This window comes from Hoplias malabaricus, chromosome 9 (genome assembly GCF_029633855.1).
Source record: "Hoplias malabaricus isolate fHopMal1 chromosome 9, fHopMal1.hap1, whole genome shotgun sequence".
Classification (NCBI taxonomy): domain Eukaryota; kingdom Metazoa; phylum Chordata; class Actinopteri; order Characiformes; family Erythrinidae; genus Hoplias; species Hoplias malabaricus.
The window spans coordinates 1,359,064-1,374,304 of NC_089808.1; the positions used below are offsets into that span (position 1 = coordinate 1,359,064).

The 15,241-nt window shown below is 42.0% G+C and overlaps 1 protein-coding gene across 1 annotated transcript; it reads left to right on the plus strand.

Moving 5' to 3' along the window:
- The first annotated feature begins 748 nt into the window (after positions 1-748).
- Positions 749-11,786, plus strand: ajuba (ajuba LIM protein). The gene is made up of 8 exons (XM_066681823.1): positions 749-3,424; positions 4,523-4,624; positions 6,561-6,628; positions 6,799-6,861; positions 6,971-7,101; positions 7,309-7,360; positions 7,708-7,776; positions 11,096-11,786. Exons 1-8 carry the CDS (start codon positions 1,975-1,977, stop codon positions 11,225-11,227), a joined length of 2,067 nt encoding a protein of 688 aa, XP_066537920.1. The 5' UTR covers positions 749-1,974; the 3' UTR covers positions 11,228-11,786.
- Positions 11,787-15,241: the final 3,455 nt, after the last annotated feature.

A 15,241-nucleotide genomic window follows, 5' to 3' on the forward strand; every position in this document is an offset into this window, starting at 1 on the left:
TATTGAACATTTTATAATTTGCCCACTATTTTACCAAATATATAAACGTTCTGCACAAACTATCGCCAGGTCACGTTTATGTCTGTTCTATGAGGAGTATGTATTAACACATTTGTAACGTTAGCGTTTCATAGTGCGGCCGTAGAAGTGAGTTCGCACACTGAGTAAATCCCGCTGCTCGGCGGTAGCAGGTTAATTGCCGGCGGAATTTATGCCGCTGGTCTCTATGGAGCGCAGTCTGGCATTTTCAGAAAAAACACACTCATTGTTACAGGCTCGAGAAAGCACACACGCGCCGCAGCACGACCTTGGCGGTATCCCTCCGCACATTCCACAGACGAGAGGCACGAACAACCGTGCGTTTGGAATAACAAGAACTCTTCAGAGTGCTTTAAAGTCTCATGTCTTAATGTTTCAGGCCTTGCCGTCAACTCTGACTTTTTTAGAGCTATCCTGATATTAAAATATTTACACAGGAGTTGCCAAACGCGTTTCCACGTTTTCTTGGTCAACGAGGCTGCGGTTTGTTTTTTACTTTTGTTTCCTGACAACTGAAATCTGCCATTTATTCTTTCGCTGAACGTTCACGTTTCATTCTCTTAAACCACCCACCTAAAACAAAGCGGGTGTTTTTTTTCCCCGCTTTGAAAACACAAGGCAACATCAGTGTGAGAAGTTTGGATGTGTGACGAAATTGTGGGATGGATTCATCCGCGCTGCCCAGAAGAAAGAGGATCCGGCCAGGAAAAAGAGAAAGAAGGGGGAGGTAGAAAAAGCTGCTGGAAAGAAAGAAACTCAAAGTTAACCGATGCCGTTTAATTTTCTGACTTCAAAAGACGCTTTACGTGGTTCTTCCTCCGAGGAAATCTGGACGACAGTACGACGTTCCTGCACTTTGTTTGTATAGTTCTTCCTTTTCTACATTTCCCACTGTTTTTCTCTGTTGGGGCATGATGTGCGTTTTCTTTGAAACGGGACTGGAAATAGAGGGAGAGCTTTGAGGAAACGTGCACTCTTCATTAGCCTCCTTACGGATTGTTTATTCTCTGTTTTTTTGTTTGTTTCTTTGATTCACATCGTGGATTTCCGACTCTAGCGAGGGAAGAGGAAACTTTATCTGTGAAAAAGCACAGAAAAAGACTCATTCCTCCTGTTTTGCTGTGCTTTAGTGCCCTGGAGCCCGCTAGCTGAGCTCGCTGAGGTAAACTCGCTCCCTGCTGAAGATATTTACATAGAGGCTATTTTCCTTGGACTTTGCTTTAAACGCTGATCTCGGTTCGTTACGAATGCCGTGTGAAAGCTAGAGATCTTCGGGAAAACACACTGAACAAAGGACTGAGTGGTACAGCTCACAACTTTTTCCTGCCTCTCCTGTAAAAGGCAGAAGGACCGATAGCCGTCGTGGCGAATATGACCGTTACGTTTACAGCGTTTGAACGGAGTCCTTACGTTTGAGCCACTTGAGCTGTTTGTTTTAGTTTTAATGAGATTTACAGCCTCGGGAAGTCTGGACGTACTCTGTAACCGACCGTTTTTTATTGGCCAGTGTGTACAAGTGGCTGCTGAAGGCCTCTTTAGTCTCTAACAGATGGATATAGATGTTACTCCTCACGCATTCATGCTCCCTACGTGGAAATGTTCGGGCGCTGACAAGCACCTTCTTACGTGTAATTGAGTGCGAAATGTAGCCTGCAAAAAAATACCATAACCATTTTAAAAAAAATCTCTATTTTTATGTGATGTATTTATTCTTTACTGAGTACACCAGACAGTTATGTTTGTAGACTAATACTATTTTAATCACTTTTTTTTTTAATTATTATTGTTGTTTTGTCATTTCTCCTGCTGACCTAGAGAGACTTGAATTTGTATCTGACACTGTATTTATGTTGCTGTATTTATGCTGTAGTATTTCAGGATTTATTTCAGTACTTCAGTAGTTGTAGGGATATATACACACCCCTATATTACGTGATGGAGCGAATCGGCACCAAGCTGAAGCAAAAGTTTAAGCTGCCTGACTCCGGCAGTGTCAAGTTTAGTAAGAAGAAAAACGACCTGGCCAATTCCAATAACAGCAGTAACAGCAACAGTGGAACACCGGTCGTGGCTCATTTAAACCCAACAAACAGCCCACCGCTATCAAGCCCAGCTCAGTTCAGCTCTGTGGAGACATGTGGAAGACCTAAGGTGGTCAGCTCTCAAAGAGTGTCGCCTTGTGTCGCCAGCACCACCGCCGCTTCAGTGCCCGAGGAATCTGGGCCTATGGTTGCCCCTGTACGACGCAGGTCACCCCAGCAACGGGCGTCTTGTTACCTTCCTGATACTGGGGAAAGTCGAAGTACCTGTGACCAGGTTAGGTGCGGAGAGTTTCCCCCAGGCGAGCACAGTGACCTGCAAGGTGCGTACAGCCCAAATTCTCGGGCCGCACTGAACCAGCGGAGATACTCCCTGGAGCTTCAGAGGCTGGTTCAGCGACAGCAGCTCCTCTCCCAGCCTCCCTTGTCCTCCATGCCACCTGTGTACCCATCTCATATCTCAGTGGCCCGCTCGGGGTCTGCAGAACCAAGCTTTCTTCCTGAGCCAGAGCGCCACAAGCGACTTTCCTTGCAGGAGGCATTGTTCTACAAGCGCTGGAGTTCTGGTGGGGAGCCCTGGGACAGCGGTAGACCGGCCTCACTCTCCCATCCTCCACAAAGAACCCAAGACAGCCCAAGTGGTGGCTACCTGATTCCCACAGGGCCTGCGCTAAGCCCCTGTTCATCTTTCAGCCTGCAGGAGTCGGTACTAGCAAGCCCACGCTCCAGCTTTGCTAGCAGCACGGCCAGTGGAGGTGGAGGAGGCGGCAGCGGGAGCCCGATGGGAAGTCCATGCAGTAGCAACCGCACTAGTGGAATCAGCCTAGGTTATGACACCCGGCATACCACACCAGGCCCTGTTGCCCAGCCGCTGCAGTTTTCCTCCACACAGATAGGTGGCACATCTGGACAGGTGTATACTACCACTGGAGTAGGGAAAGCAGGAGCACCCCCAATGGAAGTGTGGAGGGACTACTTGGAGAGAGGCTTTCAAGATGGCCGTAACTCTTACCCACCAGCAGTTAGCGTCCCTGCAGCAACGGTTCGCAGGGCAGAGCCAGACTGGTGGACTGGCACAGAGCAGAGAGGAGAAAGAGTGGGTGACCGAATGAGACACTCAGACCTACCGGGCACTCAATACCAGCAAGAGCTGACCAGGCTACTGTTGAGAGACATGACACTGGAGGGAGAGGAACTGCTTGGAGGACTGACCCTTAAAGAGCAATCCATGTCCACTTCTGGTCCTCCTTCAGTCCCCGCTGTACCAGCAGGGAAACCCCAGCAAGAGGAACACCCAACAGTGAGGGAACCACCAGCATCAGCCTTAGATCGCCAAGAGTTCTTTGGTGAGAAGTCAAATAACATCCTCTTTACCCCCACCCCATACCTTTTTTTAAAACACATACACACACTTCCGACACATGCAGGTCTAGTTATGACTGGTGGAGTATTAAGGTGTGAGTGCATGAAGCACTTGAATCTATGAAAATCCCAGTCAGGCTTGCAGTGACTTGCACAGCCCTCCACAGTGACTAGGAGCTGAAAAAATTACAGCCGGTGTCAAGGCAAGTCTAAACCACAGAACTGAGTCAGTCCCAACAAAGATCACAGTTTAGAGCTGAATGGCAAATAGCAAACAGACATTATGGCTGTACCCCTCCACCCAGGCCGCTTAACCAGCCTTCATACCTAACTCATATGCCCATGAGCAAATATACTGCTCCACCGCCCAAAGCTACACACAGGCATTTCTGAATAGACAACACACAGGCAAAAAATATCTCCTCAGACCGCGTATAATGACTATGCATGCCCATAAATTACAGGCTGCGTGTTCCACGGGTCATACCAGAACGCTAGGGAGAAGTACAGTACGTTGGGAAGGGAAGTGTGTGTGTGTGTGTGTGTGTGTGTGTGTAACATGCAGTAGCATGCACAGGCGTGTGTTCCTGCAGCTCAGGTATTTGAGTCCTGAGGGAAGGCTCTCTCACATTATCAACAGGGTGTGTGTCTCCATGCAATGTGTTGCCATTGTTGTGACAAATGATCCCCTGTATTTTACAATATGCAAATTCCTTTGCGTGAATATTAAGACCATTCTGATTACATTTTAGATCTGTTAGTATGGCACCTAATGGAAAGACTCTAGAGCATGGATCAAGCCTTGTTTGTTGAGCTGTGTTTAAATGCTAAACAAACATGCTGGCCATTACTCCTTTCGAAGAATGTATGACTCACATCCCACAGAGATGCATTAGAGTCCCGGCAGGACTTGTGTTGTGTTATATGAGAGTGGCATTGTTTGACCAATGCTGTTCCAATTTAGATCAGTTTATAAGTGTTAATATTGCTAAAATAACTTTTTTTTTTTTTGCCTTGTATGTGTTCACACTACAGTGTAATTGAGTGTGTTGTGTATAATAAGTGTTTGTGTTGTGTTTCAGGAACGTGTGTGAAGTGCGGGAGGGGTGTGTATGGTGCTGATAATGCTTGCCAGGCTTTGGACAGTCTCTATCATACACGATGTTTCACCTGTGTGTCATGCGGTGAGTCAGTTACAAATTATAAATTACCAGCTGTAACAAGTTATCAAGAAATTCTAACTCTATCTTTGGACCAAAAACTACATGTTAAAGATTCACTGTGTTTATTAACTGTTGTAATATAATACATGGGGCGTCTGTGTGGAGTTTGGTGTGTTCTCCCTGTGTCCACGTGGGTTTCTTCCGGATGCTCTGGTTTCCTCCCACAGTCGTTGGTAGGTGGACTGGCAACTCAAAAGTGTCCATAGGTGTGAGTGTGTGTGTTGCCCTGTGAAGGACTGGCGCCCCCTCCAGGGTGTGTTCCTGCCTTGCGCCCATTGATTCCGGGTAGGCTCCGGACCCATCGCAACCCTGAACTGGATAAATGTTACAGATAATGAATGAATGAATGATTGATATGGGATTAGTATCAGTGCAAGTTACACCCAATAAAACATAAATGAACAGCAAATTTAAAAAACATGTTTGTTTTTTGAATTGAACAATTTTAATAAATTCCCCAATAAATTGTCATTAGGATTAAAGCCAGAATTAACGACGTCATGCCTTTTCCTTTTGTAGTCACCTTACGTCATCTTTGCCTTTTGTAGAAACCAGTATTGAGTCATTTTAGCAACGTTTGTGGTTTTCTCTAACAGTCCATACATGCTCCCTTTGTTGACGTGTGGAGCCATGGCCTAATGGTTAGGAAAGAGGGCTTAGGACTGAAAGGTCAATTCTGGTTCGATTCCCACGACTAGCAGGAAAATTGGGATTAATTGCGGAAGACACATTTCATTGTACAATGACAAATAATTGCATATTATCATTACATTATTCAGCGCAGACCCCAATCTTGATGCTCCAACTTCCATACTTCACTGGTATGTTGTACTTGTTATTATATGTGCAACACTATGACAATTAAATGCCACCTAAACATATAACGCACACCAAGAGACTGCCCAGATCTATCACACTACTGACAAACCCCTGTGCTAGAGCACCATGAGCAGAGAGAAGGGGGTGAAGCTCTAAATCATCATTCCCTATCTACAGTCTATATTTGACCATTCTTCTTTATATTATGATTGTACACTTCATAGTACAAAACCAAGTGGATATATGCACTACATGTTTATTAAATAATTAAATCCAAGGTGCTGGAACATTCGCTTCCTGCTATCACTTGCAAAAAAAATAGGGAATTTTGGTTTAAACTTTCTTTTAACCTGAAGTGAAGTTTCAACATGGACCTTTTTGCCAAATGTTTTTTATTCATTCATTCATTATCTGTAACCCTTATCCAGTTCAGGGTCGCGGTGGGTCCAGAGCCTACCTGGAATCATTGGGCACAAGGCAGGAAAACACCCTGGAGGGGGCACCAGTCCTTCACAGGGCAACACAGACACACACTCATTCACTCACACACTCACACCTATGGACACTTTTGAGTCGCCAATCCACCTACCAACGTGTGTGTTTGGACTGTGGGAGGAAACACACGTGGACACAGGGAGAACACACCACATTCCTCACAGACAGTCACCCGGTGGAAACCTACGCGGACACAGGGAGAACACACCACACTCCTCACAGACAGTCACCCGGAGGAAACCCACGCAGACACAGAGAGAACACACCACACTGCTCACAGACAGTCACCTGGAGCGGGAATCGAACCCACAACCTCCAGGCCCCTGGAGCTGTGTGACTGCGACGCTAACCTGCTGCGCCACCGTGCCGCCAATCCCATATCTAACACATTTATTTATAAAATAATATCTTCATATAATTATTTTGGTTTGTTATGTAGGCGTTTGCTATTTACATCTTGTGCTAGGTTTGTGTGAATAAGTAGTCGAGTATAAGAATGATAATTACATGGGTTAAATCTGCTCGCTGGTCTAAGGAATTGATCTAATTTTCAGTAAATGCTTATTGGATTTCCCTTTCTCAGGTCGCACACTTAGAAACAAAGACTTTTACAACGTCAGTGGATCGGTGTACTGTAAAGAAGACTACATGGTAAGGGAGATCACATTTGTGGAGCTCAGATTTGTGTTTAAAGTAACCCTAACAGCACCAGTAATAATCTCTATTTCTCTCTCTCTCTCTCTCTCTCTCTCTCTCTCTCTCTCTCTCTCTCTCTCTCTCTCTGTGCCCTACTGCCCCTCTCTCTTCATGTCATCCCCTAGTTTTCTGGTTTTCAGGCAGCTGCTGAGAAGTGCAGTGTTTGTGGTCATCTGATCCTGGAGCAGGTATCCCAATGCTGAAATCACTTCCATGTTATTACAAATCTTCATAGTATCTACATTGTATATAACATATATTTAAACAAACAAAACATTCTAAAATATGCTTTATCAGATACTTCAGGCCTTGGGGAACTCGTATCATCCGGGCTGTTTCCGTTGTACAATCTGCTCGAAGACTCTGGATGGTGTACCTTTTACAGTAGACTACCTCAATAACGTCTACTGTGTCTCAGACTATAACAGGTCAGTGCAAGAAAGACATGACTCATTTTGTTTGCTGTTATACATATGTCATAGTAAGCTAATGACATCCCAATAAACGACAGCTTGCTCACGTTGCTTGAGTACGATACAACAATAGTGTAATAATGAAACAGCAGTGTTATGAATGGATGTGGTAAAGACCTAGACATTGTCCTTGGAATTTCTGACATTGATTTTGATTTTTAGGACGTTTGCTCCTAAATGTGCTGCCTGTTTACAACCCATTTTACCTGCCGAGGTGAGTGTCTTAGGCTGGGACTATTTTATTCTGCATCTAACAAAAGCTCATGCTGTGAGGCATTCTAAATCAGGGGTTCTTAATCGCAGTCATTTGCATGTTTTCTGAATCCACTCTGTAAATAATCATAAAAGCATTCAGATGCTACTGAGATGATGATCAGGTGTGAGCCTCCACACAGTCGACAAAATAAATGTTTATGAAACTTTAGGACTAGTGTTACGACATGCTTTTATAGTGCATTGGTTCCCATGTAATTTCCTTGGAAGCGACTGCCCTGCGCAGTTTACTGGGTTTCCTAAACAATCTTTGCCACTTTAACTATGCACCTTTGTTTCCTTTTCCAGGGTAGTGAGGAGATTCTCAGGGTGGTGTCCATGAACAAAGACTATCACTTTGAGTGCTATCACTGTGAGGTAAGTCAGTTAAGATTTAGTCAGTGACAAAGAATGTGATTCATTTCCTGGCTTCGTTTATATTAGTAGTCAAGTAATCAAATTAACCCAGTTATTGTGAGTACTGGGATCAGCAGAACTGCCAGATTAACAAATAATTGGCAGGAAAAAATCTTCAGAACTTAGTGATGTCACTTAAGATGAACACATTGATGTAGATGTGGCATTTCTAAACGTGAGCATAGTTTGATTCACCATTATTTCATCACATTCACTTCTTTCAATAAATGAAAGTGAAATAGATTAGTTTCGAATTTTGAATTACAAGTACAGTGGAACCTCTACCTACGAACTTGATCCGTTCCGTGACCGGTTCGTAAGTGGAAACGTTCGATTCTCGAGTCAATTTTCCCCATTTAAAATAATGGAACAGCAATTAATGGGTTCCAGCCCCCACCCCGAAAGTCACCCTTTTTGCACTGATCTATGTTTACAACACTCTCAAATTAGTAAAAAAAATACATGTAGCGTTACTAAAAATAAAAGAGAAATACAGTGGTAAGAGTAATAAAAAAGAAATAATAAAGTTGTAAGTGGTTACACATCGCTACCTTGAAGACGTGACGACTGGCTGGAGCAGTAACACAGGCACTGGCTGTATGACAGGAGGTGGGGGGTGGGTGGAATAACGGAGAGTAGGCGGTGAATGTGGGGATACGGCTTAACTTAGCACGAATTTCGATGTCTGCTATTTACGCTAATGCTAAATTGCTAAAGCTACAATGTGCTAATCTTAAAAGCTCACTCCAGTCTGGGGGCGCTGGGAGACTCGCCTATTGGGGTCAGGGGCCATTTCCAGCCGCCGGCTCGGAGGAGACTCGGGTTCGGTTCTAGAGTCGTGGTTCGTTGGTGGAGGCAGAAAATATTCAAATGCCCGGTTCGTATCTTGGAAAGTTCGTTAGTAGAGGTTCCACTGTATAAACAAAAGAGAGCAGCATAGATGGAGCTGGGAATCGCTACAGCAGTGGTTACATTTTCAATGGAATGTTTATAAATAATTATTTCTGACCCCACAATCTAATGGTTTTAAATGTGCCGTACCCTTGTTGTTAATCTGATAACAGCATTTTTCTCACATTATTTATATTATTCAGTTGACAACTGGTTGCTAAGTACCAATATTCAAAAAAAGCCATGGAATGATTGTTTTGGCAAGAAGATAGTTTTCTTCCTCAAATTTATTTTGCAAAACTGTTGCCTCCAACTGATGCCCATAACCAAGCCTCAGGGCAGATGGTATTTAGTGGCTTTTGAGAATAGGAAAGGGGGAATATAGAGTCCTTTTCAATCAAATAAAACACTGGATTTTGCACTCATTCTATTCAGCTTCTTAGAACAATGTTGCTGTCCATTGGACCGGTCCACGTTTGCACCAGTTTTGATAGGAATCAAAGCCATGTCTTCAGTGGAGAGTATTGCACAACAGTAGTAAGAAGACAGACAGAGAATAGAGTAAACTGTCTTCCAGTTTCACTTGAAACTCTGGAGAAACCAAACACAAAACGAATGCTGTTTTCAGCAGACCACTACGCACTTTGAGGGTGTTTCCATATTTGGTTTCTTTTCATTTAGAGCATTAACCATATATCAGATGTTGAAAGTGAGATATAGAGCGAAAAAGCTGCCTTTCTCATTCTTAAAATGTTCACTGTTCGTAGCTGGGATCGGTGTAGGTCTGTGGGAGGTGGCGTTGTGTTATTATTAATAATGCATGAAAATGTGAATAGCATTTATAGATGTTTTAGTTGAATCATAAGGTATGTCTCAATTATTACATGTAGAACACTGAGTGAAAACGTTCATTTGAATTAACCAAATTAATTGTGAAAATCGGGGCAGCAGGTAGGGACCTGGAGGTTGTGGGTTCGATTCCCACTCCGGGTGACTGTCTGTAAGGAATGTGGTGTGTTCTCCCTGTGTCTGCGTGGGTTTCCTCTGGGTGCTCCGGTTTTCTTCCCACAGTCCAAAAACACGTTGGTAGGTGGATTGGCGATTCAAAAGTGTCCGTAGGTGTGAGTGTGTGTGTGTATTCCAGCCTTGCGCCCAATGATTCCAGGTAGGCTCTGGACCTAGAATTGTACATCAGACAAGAATGGGACAGCATTACTCTCCCAAAACATCAGCAATTGCTCTCCGCACTTCTGTCTTCTCTGTTTCTTTTGTAGATAAAATATGGGTTGAAGATTTGCAAACCATTGCGTTCTCTTATCACTTACATTTATGAAACATTTCACACAGCGTCACACTTTTAAGTGAGTTGAGAAAAGGGAAAAAACCTCTCGCATCCAGTTGTAGGCGAGATCCCAGGAATGCAGAGTGTGGAGAGCTGGGTAAATACAGCTCGGATACAGCTTTAAGCCGCCGCACTGAGTATACGTCCACAAACCTCTGAGGCAAGGCAAGTTTATTTATAGAGCACCTTTCATACAGTTCAGAAAAGCAAGAATGAAAATGTAAACAATTTAAAATGATACAATAAAAGAAAAGAACAAAAGTACCGTTACAGAATAAAAATGCCGAGCTGTAGCTGCTCAAACAGGAATGTTTTAAGTCTTGATTTAAAACTCACGGCTCTTCTGTGCGCAAAATTCCATCCATTTCAATGAGATTTGCTTTGAAAGGCAAATGTCCCACACAGCGTCTGGCAAATAAATTTCGCTTGTGAGGTTTTGTGTCAAATTCAACACAAACATTCCCATTCCAGACCAATCCCGCTGCTGCTCTGGACTGAGCCGACACGGAGGACTGTTGTGGGTTCAGAACTGAAGATATATATAACTACAGTTATGTGGGTTACAAACTACAAGCCAAACAAGACTCATAGGAAAAGTAGAGCTAAAAAACTCCCTTGGGGCCTTTTCCTATTTGCGGCTTCTGCTGGAATACCACCGTTGTTCAGATGTTGAAGCCGCTGAACCAAAATGGAGGACTTCCTAAGCTCTGCTCGCAGACACATCCATTTCTCCAGAAAACGTGAAATACAAAAACCCAGTGTGACTAGGACTTTATGCAGAATTTCTGTTCTAGACTAGAGCCTCTGTAAAATTAATTTCATCAGTGCCTTCTAGTGGAATACAGGGCGCATCCATGTCTCGAGAACCCACTTCATAATCGTTTAACCAGTAAAGCCTTTATTATCCTACTGACCAGATGATGTGAGTAATCTGTCATTAACTTTAAATCTAAGGAGAGAAAATAAGGAATGGTGGCATTTTCTGTCAAATTTACATTCAAAAGGTGCCCTGATGTTGTTTTGCTGTTTCTGTTTTTCCTGATATAGGAGTGCAGGAAGCAGCTGTCCGATAAACCCGGCTCTCAGTGCTTCCCCCTGGACTCCCACCTCCTCTGCCACTCCTGCCACATGAGCAGAGTGTGTGCCCCCCACAGCCTCCCCACACAAAACACACACTGAGCAGAGAGAGGGAGGGAAGGAGCTTTTCTGATGGACCAACGTAAACTGCTTTTACTGACATATGCATATTCAAAACCAAGGTTCTATTTTGCCGCCTTGTAAAGCTTTTCCAGTGTCTTTATCTTGTTTCATACCCACAGATGGTTACATATTCTCACACTGAAATAAAACTGTTGTAGACTGACCCCCTCCCCAGAACTTGAGTCCTATATTTCACGTGCAGTGTCTGGAACTACAGGGAAGTGCCTCCCCCTGGTGGTCAGAAAGTGCACCCACACAAACCTGCTGACAAAACTGTATAACTGTTTTCTGAATGATCACTGTCAACGTTACTAAGTTACTAGGGAGTATGAGACATCACGCTGAGCTACTGTTTATATTCTCGTGTCTGCTGTAGAAAAAAAGGGATTTTTTGCTTAACTTTAAAAAAATATTTAATATCACTAGCAAAGGTTTTGCACTTAAATGAACATGTTTACCTTTTAAGAGATTTTTTTTAAAAGAAAGCATTCTTGCAAGAGTAAATATTCCTGTATCTTGTCTTTATTAATAAACTTTTCTGTCTGTAATTTGAAGTTTTCATTTTGTACTTTATGTAGCAACACGTAAAGGATACTCTACACCAGTTATTCACAATTATAGGTGCTGAATAAGAGTCTAGGGATTGTGTCACTACGTATTGTGTGTTTTTCAGTGTTCATACCTTTAACATATTTATTTTTTAACTAGCCGACATGCTTTAAAGGCTAAGCAGCAGCTCTATGAAAGTGTCAAACCCCCCCCCCCCCCCCCCCCCAACGGTGTTGGGAAACTCTAATAGGCGTCTTGCCTGTGACGTAGATGGTGGACAACACTCTAGAAGCTGCACTTAATTTAATGTAAAATGAGGAAAAGGTGTGTTGTTTTTGGCTGCAATCATTCAATGTACAGTGGGACATCTGTGAACAAATGGCCCAAAGATCCCAAAATATCCAGAAAATTGACTAAATTTGTCCACTTTAAACGGGCACTTTGGAAAGGACCCTCCGCTCACTCCGTTATCTGTAGCTCATTTCACTGGCGCTTTTCCAACAATATGGGCATGTAAGGACAGCAACGAAAGGTGTTCAAGAGCCTCTGTAACATGGAGGTAAACAGGGTGAGGACACTCACTTCGCCTGTTTTAGTTGGTGTTAGTTAACGTTAGCTTGACTCGCTAAACTCGGTGGCTCAGATTATACTCGGCTACGTAGCTGCATTACGGAGGTTTATAGTGTCGGAGGAATTCGAGTTCGACTTCGATCACATTTACAAGAATAACGGTACCTCTACATTTCAGTTTAGCTTATTGCTAGGCTACTGTCATGAATAATGTTGGTTATTTAGCTAGCTAGATTAGGGTGACCAGACGTCCTCTTTTACCCGGACATGTCCTCTGTTTTAGACTTAAAAAATGTCCGGTCGGAATTTCACAAACGTCCGACATTTTGTTTTTCTAGAGCTTACATAGAACTTCGAGAAGTTTCGTTCACAAACTAGTCCCGCCCTCCCCTACTCCGATTGGTTCGCTTGAGTGAGAAGGGGGCGTGGTGAAGTAGCCTAAAATCTTCGGATTGGACGGTCTGACTGTAGAGCTACCGTTATTGGTCGATAACCTTCTCTGTAAACATTTAATTGGTCAGTCTGCACGTCAGTAGTCGTCTACCCACCCGCGGCGCTGACACTTATATCTGTCAGTAACTAAAATAATGTAAAATATTCATGGAGGTCCATTAAGTGGTGCTTAGCCTTTAAGCATTTGGATATATTCACCATTCTGGACGGGTGAAACGTCTCCAGCCTTTGTGAAGCAGTGTGTTACATCTGGTACTGCATTTTAGTTTGTTAAAGTCTGAAACGTCAGAAAAGCATTTATGTTCCGTGCACACGGAGAAGTCTTTCTAAATTCCTTAATTAATCAGAAAACAACTTCCAACACCATTTGCCTGAACAGGTGACATTTAATGAGTGCAAATGGCGTATTAACAGCTCTGAGACTTAACTCCACATTTACAGGTGTTCTGTTGCCAGTTTTAAAAAGGGGAACTCTACAGCGTCAACACTGACCGCAGTCGAGGTTAAATCATTGTACAGACAGACGTTAATTATTTATAGAACGCCGTTGGGCTCTAAACGTGTTGGATTCTCCGTGTTAATAGGTAGCGTATAATTTCGTGTTAACACGCTAAGTATTTAGTTTATTTAAGTTTGTGTATTTATTGGTGGCTTTATTGCCACCTACTGGTGTATTGCTGAAACAACATAAAGCCTTAACTTACCAAATAACGGAAACATTCCAGTGTTTAATATCCTGAAAATGTTTTTTTTTTTTTTGAGAGTTTGTAAAAACATTATACATATATAAATACAATACGTTATATTGTTGAATAAATAATTATTATTAATATTATTAACAAATAATTATTGATACAAACCTCTCACTTCAACCACCACAGAATTTACTCCTGAAAAAAGCCCCTTTTTTAATTCAGATTTTTTAGTTCAATTTTATTTTGAAGGAGATTTAACCTCTCACGTTTTTAATGTATATATAGAAGTAGATACACATAATTAAATAAAACATGAGTAAATTAATGTATCTTTAAACATATTATATATTTTTACAGAAAGAGGAGGATTTGGAAAATTAATTTCACTATGGGTTTGTATTAACATCGTAGTGTTTAGCAGTATGCTATTAAAATAATGCACATAATTTATCATTGTGACTGATTTACGCCTCAGTGTCACACACACAGTGTGAGAGAATAGTGATGTTTGTTTGATATAAAATTATGAAAAGCTTTAGAGCATGTTATGAGAGGTATTTTAAGGTATTAAACACCAGAGTCTTTAATTGTGAAAAATAAACCTTCAGTTGCTATGGGGATCAGCTTTACTACTATTGCTGTCTTCACACTGCTCACGTAGGGCTCAACGTAGCCACAGGTCAGCGCTCAGCTCACTGTGTTATGAAAAATTCAGATGAAACGCGCATGTGTTCAAACGTTTAGAGCCCAATGGCGTTCTATATTCTCTAAACGTGTGAACACATGCGCGTTAACACGTTATTAAAAATGTGGGTGTTAACACCGAAAACTTGACCAAAATTGACACGTTTACACGCTTGGTAAGGTTTTCGCCAATGGGAGGCCTCAATTCCGGGCGTACTTACATATTCATGATATGATTTACATCACAGGCTGTAGCTAACACGAAACATAAATCCTTTCTGAACGTAGTCCCTACGTTTCACCTGAATTATTCATAACATAGTGAGCTGAGCGCTGACCTATGGCTACGTTGAGCCCTACGTGAGCAGTGTGAAGACAGCAATACTAAGCTGATCCCCATAGCAACTGGAAGTTTATTTTTCACAATAAATAAACTCTGGTGTTTAGTACCTTAAAATTTGTAAACATGCACATTATTATATAACTATAACTAAGCGTTTCATAATTTTATATCAAACAAGCATCACTATTCTCACATACTGAGACGTAATTAATTCACATTGATAAATTATGTACATTCTTTTATTAGCATACTGCTAAACAGTATGATGTCAATACAAACCCATAGTGAAATTAACTTTCCAGATCCTGCTCTTTCTGTAAACATGTATAATATGTTTAAAGATACATTAATTTATTCGTTTGTTATTTGTGTATCTACTTTTATATAAACATTGAGAGGATAAATCTCCTTCAGAATGAAATTGAACAAAAAAATTAAAATTAAAAAGGGCTTTTTTTCAGCAGTAAATTTAGTGGTGGTTGAAGTGAGGGGTTTAATATATATATATATATGTGTGTGCGCTTTTAAACGTATTTATATATGTATAATGTTTATACAAAATCTCATAAATTGTTCAGAATACTAAACACTGGAATTTTTCCGTTATTTGGAAAGTTAAGGCTTTATGTTGTTTCAGCAATAACGCCAAACACCAGTAGGTGGCAGTAAAGCATCATGATTCACGAAATACCCAAACTT

Excerpts from the sequence above, each read along its gene's own strand:
- ajuba (XM_066681823.1), top strand. The coding sequence starts at position 1,975 with ATGGAGCGAATCGGCACCAAGCTGAAGCAAAAGTTTAAGCTGCCTGAC. Across the intron at positions 4,625-6,560 it reads TTTCACCTGTGTGTCATGCG|GTCGCACACTTAGAAACAAA; the intron begins GTGAGTCAGTTA and ends TCCCTTTCTCAG. Across the intron at positions 7,361-7,707 it reads AACCCATTTTACCTGCCGAG|GGTAGTGAGGAGATTCTCAG; the intron begins GTGAGTGTCTTA and ends TTCCTTTTCCAG.